At 36.6% G+C, this 12,738-nt stretch overlaps 1 protein-coding gene across 7 annotated transcripts in view; it reads left to right on the top strand.

Moving 5' to 3' along the window:
• Positions 1 to 12,738, top strand: part of Spata5 (spermatogenesis associated 5) — a 209,416-nt gene that overhangs the window by 9,989 nt on the left and 186,689 nt on the right. For all 7 annotated transcript variants that reach the window (XM_029554144.1, XM_008849226.3, XM_029554142.1 and 4 more), the window contains exons 3-7: positions 5,334 to 5,491; positions 8,151 to 8,209; positions 8,846 to 9,475; positions 10,322 to 10,451; positions 10,945 to 11,001. In XM_029554144.1, coding sequence (XP_029410004.1) covers positions 5,334 to 5,491; positions 8,151 to 8,209; positions 8,846 to 9,475; positions 10,322 to 10,451; positions 10,945 to 11,001 — 1,034 coding nt within the window. The remainder of the gene's footprint in view (positions 1 to 5,333; positions 5,492 to 8,150; positions 8,210 to 8,845; positions 9,476 to 10,321; positions 10,452 to 10,944; positions 11,002 to 12,738) is intronic.

Below are 12,738 nucleotides of genomic sequence, written 5' to 3'. Positions count from 1 at the left end.
TCTTTACTATTTTTCAACATAGTGCTTGAAACTTGCTAGAGCAATAAGACATGAGAAGGAAATTAAAGAAGTACTAATTGGAAAAGAAGAGGTCAAACTATTACTTTTTGCAGATGATATGATACTATACCTAAAAGATCCCAAAAGTTCCACCAGAAAAGTCCTAGAACTGATCGTCACTTTCAGTATAATGGCAGGTTATAAAATCAACCTACAAAAGTCAGTATCCTTTCTATATACAAATAACAAGCAGCTGAGAAACAGTACAGGGAAATGCTCCCATTCACAATAACTGCAAAAAAAAAATATCTTGGAATAAATCTGACCAAAGACACCAAAGATTTCTACAGTGAAAGTTTTAGATTGTTAAAAAAGAGATTGAGGAATACACCAGGAGACGGGAGGACCTTCCTTGTTCATGGATTGGAAGAATTAATATTGTGAAAATGACTATCCTGCCAAAAGCAATATGTAGATTGAATGCAATCCCAATCAAAATCTCCATGACATGCTTCACAGAATTAGAAAAAACCATTCTTAAATTCATATGGAAGTACAAAAGACCTCGGATAGCCAAAGCAACCCTGAGCGCAAAGAGCAATGCTGGTGGGATTACTATACCAGATGTTGAAGTATATTACAGAGCTATAGTCTTAAAAGCAGCATGGTACTGGCACAAAAATCAATGGAACATCATTGAAGATCCAAACCCAAGTACAGGCAATTTCAGCCACCTGATATTTGACAAAGGGCCCAAGAACACATAATGGAGGAAAGATAACATCTTCAACAAATGATAACATCTTCAACAAATGGTCCTGGCAAAACTGGATCTCTACCTGTACAAGAATGAAACTAGATCCTTATCTTTCACCTTGCACAAAGGTCAACTTCAAATGGATCAGAGACCTCAATGTGAAACTGGAAACCCTGAAACTATTAGAAGAAAATATTGGCAGTAACTTACAAGATAAAGGTATCAGAAGAGATTTTCTAAGTCATACAGCAGTTGCTCAGGAATTATGGTCATCAATCAACAAGTAGGACCTCATTAAGCTAAAAAGCTGTACAGCAAAAGAAACAATCAAAAAAATGAAGAGAAAACCCACAGAATGGGAAAAAATCTTCACCAGTGACACATCTGATGGGTTTAAGATCCAGAATACATAAAGAACTCTAAAAACAAAGAATCGAGAAACCAAATGATCTAATTAAAAGATGGGGTAAAGGTCTGAACAGAGAGTTCTCAAAGGAAAAAATAAAGATGACTAAGAAACATCTCAAAAAGTGTTCAACATCATTAGTAATTAGGGAAATGTAAATTAAAATCTCCCTAAGGTATCACCTTACCCCAATTAGACTGACCAGGATCTAGAGAAGAAATGATAGCAAATGCTGGCGAGGATTTGGAGAAAGGGGAGCGCTTATTCACTGCTGGTGGGATTGCAAACTCGTGCAACCTCTATGGAAAACTGTGGAGAACACTTAGAGATCTAAAAATGAATCTACCATATCATCCGATTATACCACTCCTTGGCATATACCCAAAGGACTCATCCTATTGCAGAGACACTTGTATAACCATGTTTGTTGCTGCTCTTTTCACAATAGCTAAGAGATGGAAGCAACATAAGTGCCCTTCAACTGATGAGTGGTTAACAAAAATGTATATTTACACAATGGAGTTCTATTCAACAGTAAAGAAAGATGAAATAATTTGCAGGTAACTGGATGGATCTAGAAACTGTTACAGTAAGTGAGGTAACACAGACTCAGAAAAATAAGCGATGTGTTCTCCCTCATATGTGGATCCTAGCACCAAATCCTTTTAAATTCCAGTTCCTTTTAATAAGACGATGCTATACAGCAGCCCCTTCTGCATGAAATAACTACTATGTTCACAACTTCTGCTGAGCCTGATCGCCAAACATCGCCAATAAGACGGTTGTGCTCATTCATTAAAGGAGGGCCAAGCAGGGTCATTGGACCTTACTGCGTTATCCAGCTACTCTTCCTAGCCAACTGTATGTAATTTGACCCTAATCACACATGGCCTCCTGGATTTGAGCGTGGCTAAAGTATACAATTTGGGGAAGGCTAGGAAGAGAAAGCATGACCCATGCTGGGTAAAGGCTTTTGAGTGTACATACCGTCAGGGCATACATCTCAGCAACCCCTCAGTTATGTTCGTAAGTAAGCTCAATAAATTCATTGGTTCCCCAGTAAAACTTTAATCAAACATTGGCCTGACACTAGAATGTTGAAAGGGAATAAGCATTCTTTAGCATCCCCAGGAAAAAAAGTCTCAGAACAGATGGAAAATTTATTTGTTAATGCTATTATGTCTCATAATTATTTTAAAAAAAATGAGAATGTAAAAGATGTTAAAAGGATATGAGAATGGAGATATTTTCCAAAATAGAAAAAATGAGAAAGTCTAAGCAAGTGATGAAGGTCTGTTTAGGTTTGTTATGATATATAAAGGATGAGACAAAAATAGTATACACATAATTTTAAAATGTCTATGGTCATAGTTTAGTCAACTAGTTAGGGAACAAATATATATGTCTAGAGAATATTTGTTTTTTTTACCCAAGCCTTATCTACATAGCACATGATAATTAAATGTCCCAGACTAGTGGAACCAACCTTATTGGATGTTTAACAGCCATAGTTTGAAGCCTATACTAATGTGGTCAGAGGGACTTAAAGGACAGTTTTTGCCACTTGCCCTCCATGGTCGAAGACGTGCCAGGGGACTATGGAACATCTCTCAAAATGTCCTGTTCAACTGTGGTGAGTCACCTGTCCTCTTGTTCAGGGAGGACATGGAGACCCCACGAGATAGACTTGAACCAATGTCCAGTCTACAAAGAAGAGGGTCAAGTCAGAAGAGACAACTTATGTATGCTTCCAAGTGAAGCTGGACATGGTCAATCAGGACCTTTGACTTCCCTTCACATAAATGGAACTGATAAAAGAAAGGAGCCAGGAACTCCTCCCAAGCCCATGTGATCCCTGAGGGACAGATCCTCAAATGACCTTGAGCGTAAAAATAAATAGATTTATTTGGGTCAACTATATGGTCTTAAACACACAAAAGGAAATTATAACCAAAGAGTAAATTCATCAGTATATTTCTTTAATTGTTTAAGGGATTACACTTCCCAGACATTAGGCTTAAGTCTATATAAAAAGTTATTTCGACAATTATTTCTCATTGATGATTTTGTTCCTAACCAGAAAGTGTTGCTCAGATGTAAGAAAGACTTCAAATCTTGGTCTCCAGTTCTGTAGTGCCCACCTGTATCTAAGGGAGACAACCAGCTATTGTTCTAAAATGATGGATAAATTTGTTTTCACCCCCTATCTAGAAGCCTTTGAGAGGGAACTGACACTGATTCTAACCACTCCAACAGCTATCAAAATTCCTGAAAACAAATCCTGAATCCATCACCCTCAAGTCCAACCTTGGCAGACAAAAGAAAAATGAGGAGAACCCAATAGAGGGATGCTTTTGGAAACCCTTGTCAAGGAATTCCAGTGAATTCTGATATGAACATTTGAAAATTGCCCTGTTCTGACTTTTTTCTAGTTCCCTGTCTAGAGCTTGTAATGCTAATTACTCTTCCTTTACTTCTCCTTCACATCTCCTATTCAGGATTCAAAGACTTTATTTTCCTCCTCGAGATAAAAGTTGTGCAATTTGGGAGTCTTTTAGATAGACCCTCTAATTGCCTCACCCTGCGACCCCGTTCAGCATGGAAGAAGCCAGAGTGGTCTGCATCCTGATTCACTATTGGGAATTTGGGTAACCTCTTCAGGGGATGGTGTGATAAGAATAGGAGGTAGGAATTGGCTAGGCAGTTAGGGTAAAAAATGACTCTAAATAAAAGTAGCCAGTTTCTTGGCTAAAAGTCAAAATGTCCTTGGGCTTCTTAGAAACATACTCTGTTCCAAAGGCCAAATTATTGAAAGTATTTGGGAGCTTTTATCCAATCCTTAAAAGATTTTAGGGTTACCTCTTCAGAGGGGGCAATGTTAGAGTAGCCAAAAGTCCCATTTTTTTTAAAAAAAAAAAAAGTACATGAAGTTATCAGAAAAAAGTGATGAGATATGGGAGGAGTTGGGTAGGAGTGAGTGGGCATGGATATGATCAAAACATCTTATATGCATGTATGAAATTCTCAATAAATTATTTATTTAAAAAGAATCTCGTACTATATCTTGTGTTAGAGGAACTGTAAATGTGTGAGCTTTAGGTAGAAATCTTTTCTTTTCTCTATAAATATTTAAATCTAAGATCTAGGGTTTTTTTTTTCTTTTGTGGTGGTTGGTTTTAATGTGTATGTGTATGTATATGTATAAATGTATGTTTTTCTGGTTACATGTGTTTGTGTGGGTGTCTGTACACGTGCATGTGGAGACCAAGAGTCAACCTTGGGTATCATTTCTTATGTGCCATCTGTTTTGTTTTTTGAGACAAGATCTATTGTCCTAGAACTCATTGGTAAGACTAGGCTTCTTGGCCTGTGAGCTCCAGATCCAGCTTTCTGTTTCAACACTGGGATTGCAAACATGTACCTCCATGCGTGGCGTTTTTATATAGGTTCTGGGGATCAAACTCAAATCCCCATGGTTGTCTAGCAAGTACTTCACTGGCTGAGCCATCTTCCCAGCCCTGAGATTGAGATTTTGAAGAAGCTCTTGTACTGTGTCTTTCGGTGCTTCTTGGATATGAAGTTCCAGGCTGGGCACATTACAAATTATCTTTTAATATTTTATCATTTTTGTCTTATCTATTAATGTCTTTCTCTTATTTAAAAAAAAAATCTTCCATTATATTCACTGTGAGTTCCTTCCTGGTCTTCACAAAGTATGTAATTAAAAATATTTTATTGTGAATTTATGTAGGATTTTATTTATATATATATATATTCACTTTTTTAATTTTTATGTGTATGAGAGTAATGAATGCCTGCATGTGTGTAAATGCACCTGTGTTGTGCAGTGTCCACAGAGGTCAGAAGAAGGTGTTGGATTCCCCTAGAACTGGAGTTACAGGCAGTTGCTGGCTAGCATGTGGATGTTGGAAGTTGAATCCAGGTCCTCTGCAAGAGCAACCAGTTCTCTTAATGTGAGCTGTCTCTCCAGCCCCTATTTTTATATTTTCTGACTGCAGTTTATCCTACTACAATTTCTGTCAGATTGTAACTGTTGAAGACTGTCTTGTGTTTTACAGATTCATATACTTACCTGTGCTTAGCATTGTTTCTTATAAATTAATATTTTATCAGTATTTTCTAATATTTTTATTTTCTTTCTCTGAGTAGGTTTATACAGCTTGGCCAGTGGCAGGATTTCCTGGAGGCAAGGTTGGCCTAAGTGAAATGGCACAGAAGAATGTGGGTGTAAGGGCTGGCGAGACCCTCCGGGTCCAGCCTCTTTTGGGTGCTGTACTTCAGGCTCAGGAGATGGATTTGGCACTGAGGTTTGGCTCTTTTCTTTGTTGACTGTCTAGCTCAGGCTTTAGAAATATAATGAAAGGTAAAGAAATATAAATCATGTACTTTCCTATTTTCTAGTAGCCACATTTAAGTAATAAAGAGAAACAGGTGAAATGAATTATAAATTTTATTTAACCAATAAATATAAAATATTTTAATATATAATGTTACTAATCAGGCATTTTACAATCCTTTTTTTCAAACTAAAATACAGTGTGTAATACCTGTCATTCCATTTTTTTTTCTTCTTTTGCTTGTTTTGTTTTTGAGACAGGGTCTCTCCCTGTAGCCCAGGCTTGCCTTGAACTTGTGATCTTCCTGCCACAGTCTGTAGCTGCTGGGAAATGTCTCCCTTGCTCCCTCCATCTTTCCCTTCCTTCCTTCCTTTCCTTTTTCTTGGTTTGTAGATGCTGAGGAATTTCTCTCCCTCCCTCCTTCTCTCCCTTTCCTTTTTCTTGGTTTGTGGTATCGAAATGGAAACTGGGGCACTAGCGGCATTTAAGTACTTGATAGCCACATGTGAATGACTAGTGGCCTGCTTTATGAGCTAGCACAATCTAAATGAGTGCTATGTTATCATTTATGGATAAAGGTCGCTGATCCTTGTGGTTAAAGTATGCCCTGACATTTTAGGGGAAATGAATTATTATTGATGAATACTTAGTAGTTGTGTTTCAGGGCTCCTTTTCTTGCAGTTACCAGCTGCTTATTTTGAATAGATACATTTTAAAAATTACTGTCTTTATTTTTGAGACAGTTTCCCTCTATAGCCCAGGCTGATCTGTGTAACTCATAATCTTGCTTCAGTCTTTGAGTACTAGGATTATAGATATGTGTTGCCATTCACAGCTCAGGAAATAATATTTAATTATGACAGCTTAAGAAAATAACCTGATTGCAAGTTTAAGTCATATTTAACGTACTAAAACAAAAGACTCGTGCTTCCAAAAGTTTTAAATTGTCCTTACCAAAGACTGTTTGACTTTGTGTGAACAAAGGGTTTCACCTATGCTTTTGAATATGTCCTTTTGTGTTAGATTGCTTATATAAATCTGATCAAAATTCATTTTAATAAAAGTACTTAGTGATAATTTGGGCAATGTATATGTAAGAATTCCCACACATTTTTCTAGTCATCATCTTGAGTTGAATGCTTTCTCTACTTTTGTAGATTGAAAGCTTGAGTTTTGATATTTTTTTCCCTTTGAAAATGGAAATGTTTTTAGAACAGAGAATGCATTTAATCAACATTGAAAACCAAGAAAAGCAAAATATTGAACACCAACTTTATATATTAGATACTTACATATGTTGCATACATGTATGTATATACACATTTATCCTTTTGTTTTTCTTATTTTCCTCTAATACCTTTCAGGATATTTATCCACCTTCCACAACCCTCCCTCCCCCCATTTTTTAAATTCACGATCTCACTATGAGCCCAGGTTGGCTTCGATCTCATAATCCTCCTGCTTCATCCTCTCAGGTGCTGGTATTAAGGTATGCCACTGTACCTCATTTATTTCCCTTCAGTAGGAAATGGGGTCAGTGTGAGAAAGCTGACTATTTTATGGAGTACGTAGTACTATTCAGATTAAAACAGATAAATCGGCAGACTGTATGTTAAAATTGCTACATGAAGTAATAATTAGTTGACCAGAATTAGCATTAGTTATGATCTATGAACTAGTCTCACCTTATTAATTGTAGCTAAGTAGTGTTGAGTGATTACAGAGGAATTTTAAGTTTGGCAGCAGGATGTAGAAAAGAAAGTTAATTTCCAATTAAGGAAAATCAATTGTTTTAATCTGATTGGACTGTTAGTTGCAGGTTGAAAAATTTATTAGCAATGGGGCTGGAGAGATGGCTCAATGGTTAAGAACATTGGTTGTTATTGCAGAAGACCTGGGTTCAAATCCCAGCACCCATATGGCAGCTAACAACTGTCCGTAACTCCAGTTCCAGGGGATCTGACAGCCTCTTCTGACCTCCGCGGGCATTTCACAACACAGGTGCACTTACCTACATGCAAGCAATACACGCATACACACAAAATAAATAAAGTTAAAAAAAAAAAAAAAAAGACTTTATTAGTGATGTTGGAGCGCCTTCTAGTGGCAATAATTTTAGCTACACCCGTTTTTAAAAGAAAATTTGAATAATTTCATTGTTCTAGCCCATATTTGTTTAATTATTCAGTTTAATAAAATAAGTATAACTTAATTCATTGTCTTAAATAGAATTAAATTTAAACATTGAAGGATATGCATTATCATATCTTTTATTAGTTTACAATGTGTGTATGTATACAAAGCAATATTTGCCATTTCTGTGTACAGTGTATGTTGACATTTCTTACTCCAGTAAAGTGCTAGATGGAATTGGTTTTTATGATTCCATGACACTAATGGAAAGTACCCCATATTTTGAAGATCATTGACTTAAACTTTTATTGCAGATAGTTTGCTCAAGTAAGAAGTTCTAAAAAGTGTTGTCATCCCAAAATTATATATTTTCAGGTTTTAAACAAATTATTCTTTTGATTATGTTTATAATATAAATGATACATGGCATTTTATAACCACAGTTTAGTTTCTACTGTACCTGATGCTAATTTGTTTCTTTTTATTCTTTTTGTAGTGACAAAGATAGAGAAATTAATGAAGAAGAACTGACTGGTTGTATTCTGAGAAAACTAGGTGAGACTAATATTTTAAATTATTTTCTTAAATTTTAAGCAATAGTACTGCAGAGATGGCTCAGCAGTTAAGAGCATCAGCTGCTCTTGCAGAGAACCTGGGTTCAATTCCCAGCACCCACATGGCACTTAACAACTGTCTGTAACTCCAGTTCTAAAGTAATCTGTTGCTGCCTACTGACTCTGGGCATTGCATGACATGGGTGCACTTACACACATGCAGGCAATACACTCATGCACATAAAATAAAAATAAGAGTAAAAAAAATTTTTAAGCAATAAGGCAGCAACAAAATGCGCTCTTGAGGTCTTGTAAATATAACTTTTTTCAAAATAGCTAAAAGAATATGTCCATTCGAAGACAAAGCTGGTGATAAAACTGAGACTTCTTGCGTGCATGCGTGCGTGCGTGTACGTACCAGAGTTTAACACTGGGTGCCTCATTCATTCTCCACCTTACATATCTATTTATTTAAAAACAGTTTTTCACCAAAGTTGGAGTTCTGTTTTTATGTCGGTTTATTTATGCCAGTTTTAGTTTCTAGTCAGTTTGTTATACTATGTAAATTAGTATTAAAACTGTTAAACCTGGTTAAGAAAATTGCACTAACGTGTATATTTAATACATTATTTTCTAGATGGCAAGATTGTTTTACCAGGCAACTTTCTGTATTGTACTTTCTATGGACGGCTTTGCAAGTTACAAGTGTTGCAAGTGAAAGGGACAGATGGCACAGCATTAGGAAAGCCCCAGAATGTGTCTAGCCCTGAGACTCAGGCCTGTGAGCATTCCAGTATGGAAACCAGTGACCTGGATATATCCTTCCAGCTAAGCCAGTTAGATATGAAAGAACCTCATAGCCCAGCATCACAAAGTAAACCTACTGATGACAGAATTTTAAGTAAAGCTGATGAAGATTTGTCGGATGTTATACAGAGTCCTGGGAATGGCAGTGGACTTGGGCTGGTGGAAGGCACAGGTCTTAAATGTAGTTTTGATTCAGCCAGAGAAGAAAGCAAGCAACTTACCAATGAAGAAAAACTCCTAAAATCTGCCAATGAAGGAGCAAAGTGCAATACTGATACTTTTTATTTTATTTCTTCAACAACAAGAATCAATCTTAGAAAAATTTGTAAAAACTCAAAAGAACAAGACAGCCAATTCAGAATAACTTACGACATGATTGGAGGCTTAAACAGTCAGCTGAAAGCAATTAGAGAAATAATTGAACTGCCTCTCAAGCAGCCTGAACTTTTCAAGAGTTATGGTATGTTACCATTAGTTTATTATACTCCAAAGTGTTACATTCAAGCTCAGAAGCAGTCCACCTATCCACTGTCTAGTCATTGTGTAGCTTCTTTTCCTGTCTTTATTTCCTGAGTCAGATATGATAGTTGCTTTGGGCGATGTTAGAAAAATGACCCATTCTCTATGCCTGGTCTTTAAAGTTGTAGCTTTAAAGTTTGTGCATGACAGGCTAGTCTCTTCTGATAACATATATCCACTGTTGGTAGACTGAATCTGTAGAAAGAATCTTGCTCTCAGTATCAGCTGTAATGACTAAAGAAATAAACACAGATAACCGTAGCTTGATTCAAACCTTTGTTAGGAAATAAAACTCTATCTCTCTGCCTTGAAGCAAGTAATTAAGGGAATAACTTGACTCCTAGGAAACTTGTGATTGATGCTGTGCAGTTGCTATGCATTCTTTTGCTTATGTTTGTTGTGTATTATCTCTGTTTTTTTTTCCATTTTCATAAATCTTTATTTAAAAGGAACTTTTGTATTTATATCTTTGCTCATAGTGTTTATATTCCCTAAGATGACAAGTTTGGAGAAGTTGGGATTGGTGGCTTGTTTATGCCTGCATATTTCATCTGGATTTTTTGCTGTATTCTGATTGTTGAACTTTGGGATATAGCAAGGGTGTCCTTTTGTGTTTTACTAACCTGCTTCCCTTGATTTATGTTCTATAGAGAAAGAGAAAGGTATTGCTGGGCCTCAGGGTTTGGGATTGACAATACATCTTCATGGAGGGTAGGGGAAAAGGTTTGACTCTCACTTTTTTATGCAAGGTAATACCGAATTTAGTGTCTTTTGTTTTTTCTTCTAGGAATTCCAGCACCTAGAGGATTATTACTCTATGGTCCGCCAGGTACTGGAAAGACAATGATTGCCAGGGCTGTGGCGAATGAAGTTGGAGCTTATGTTTCTGTAATTAATGGTCCTGAAATAATAAGCAAGGAAGCAGGGTCTCCCTGTAGCCCCAGCTGTCCTATAACTCACTATGTAGACCAGGCTGGGCTTGAACTCACAGAGATCTGCTTGCCTCTGCCTCCCAAATGCTGGGACTACAGGTGTGTGCCACCATGCCCGGCTAAATATGTATATCTTAAATGTGACTTTTTAAATGGCTGCATTACATTGTACTCTGGATATTTCATGCATTAAAATAGTTAGGAATATTTTAAATTTGCTTTATTGTTCAAGCATACTCTTGCCCAAGTAGCCTTGGCTGATCTCATAGTTGTGATGTTTATGCCTTTGCCTCTCTAATGCTGGGATTGTAGATGTCCTTCTAAATTTGCTTTAGAATGTATACAAAAATTAAGTTTAGAAGTAATTTTTGAAGCTAATTTAAGTATTTTAGAAATATTTGAAAATTCAGACTATCTTTTGTAGGAAAAGTTTTAAAAATAATAAGAAATGTCCATAAATGTTTTTTGTTTGTTACAGATTCTATGGTGAGACTGAAGCTAGGTTACGTCAGATATTCGCAGAAGCCGCTCTACGGTACTTTTATTATTTAGTGTTTGGGAATTAATAATTAAGACTCTATTAAAGTGAGATAGTAGCACTTTATCAATGCTAAAAAATAATACAAAAGAGTGATGACTCTAGGAATAGATGATAGATTTAATTAAATTTTGTTTCTTTCTGTCTAATATTGCTTTGGAAGTTACTAAATTTCATAAAGCAGAAGAATTAAGGCATTAAGCCTTAGTGAGAAAGTTTGCCTGTGCAGAGATTTATCCCATGAACAGTGGATTCTTCTAGATACTATGCCTTTCCTTTCCTTTTACAGTCAGTCTGTAGTCTGTCTTTCATTGTTCTTTGCTGTGCAGAAACTTTAATTTCATGCAATCCAATTTGTGAGTTCTTGGGATTATTTCCTACTCTGTTAGTCTTTTTAGAAAGTCCTAGACTCTGTCTATATCTTAAAAGTGTTTTATATGGTTTCCTCTACCAGTTTTCAATATTTAGGTCTTAGTTTAAAGTTTCTGACCCCCTGTGAATTAGTTTTTGTGTAGCATGAGAGAGATGGATCTAGTTTTATTCTTTTACATGTGAATATCTAGTTTTCCCAGCATTATTTGTTGAAGAGGCTTTTTTTCTTTTTTTAGTGTGTGTTTTTGACACCTTTGCTAAAAATTAGGTTTCTGGGAGCTGGACAGGTGGCTCAGCTTTTAAGAGCACTGGCTGCTCTTGCAGAGGACCTGGGTTAATTCCCAGCACCCACTTGGTGGCTAACAGCCATCTGTAACTCCAGTTACAGGGAATCTGACACCCTCTTCTGACCTCCTTGGGCATTGTACAACACAAGTGCGCCTACCTACTTGCAGGCATTATACTCATACACATAAAATAAAAAAAAAATAGATGAAATATTTTTAAAAATAGGTTTCTGTAGCTATGTCCTGTGTTCTTTTCTGTTGGTCTCTGTGTCTGTTTTTATGCCAGTACTGTGCTATTTTTGTTTGGATCGTTCTGTTGTAGTTTGAGATCAGGTACGTGGTAACCCCAGCATTATTTTTTCTGCTTAGGATTGCTTTGGCTGTAATACTGTGCCAAGGAGTCTGTCCTAGTTTTATTTCTGTTGCTGGGATAAAAAAAATACCATGATAGAAGAAACTTAGGGGAAAAGAGGTGTATTTTAACTCTCAATTCCAGGTTACAGACCATTATTGTGGTGAAGTCAAGGCAGCAGGTACTTGAAGCAGCTTGTCACATCATATTTATATTTATAGTCAGAAATGGGGAACTGAATGCATACATGCTTGCTTGCTCTCAGCTGGAATTCTCTAGACCCCTGCCCCCTGCGTAGGAAATGATGCCACCCACAGTGGGCTGGATCTTCCTGAGTCAGTTAATAAAGGCAGTCCACCACAGACATGTCCACAGGTCAACCCAGTGTAACTAAGTCCTACATTAAGACTTCCCGGGTAATTCTAGGTTGTGTCAAGTTGATAAAACTACCACAGGTTTTATATGAATTTTATGGTTGTACTTTCTAGTTCTGTTTAAGAATTATTGGAAGTTGATGGGAATTACATTAAATCTGTAGATTGCTTTTAGTAATTTTTATAGTATTAAATCTGCCAATCCATGATGGGAAGATTTAAAATCTTCTAGTGCCTTCTTTTTTTCTCCATTATCTTAAACTGTTCATTATAGCGCTGTGCTGGATAGCTTTAGTGTCAACTTGACACACCTGGGTTGAGGGAGCCTCAATCAGGGAATTGCCTCTAT

Source organism: Nannospalax galili, unplaced genomic scaffold (genome assembly GCF_000622305.1).
Source record: "Nannospalax galili isolate Female #2095 unplaced genomic scaffold, S.galili_v1.0 scaffold64, whole genome shotgun sequence".
Taxonomy (NCBI): domain Eukaryota; kingdom Metazoa; phylum Chordata; class Mammalia; order Rodentia; family Spalacidae; genus Nannospalax; species Nannospalax galili.
This window is presented reverse-complemented; position numbering and strand designations above follow the sequence as displayed.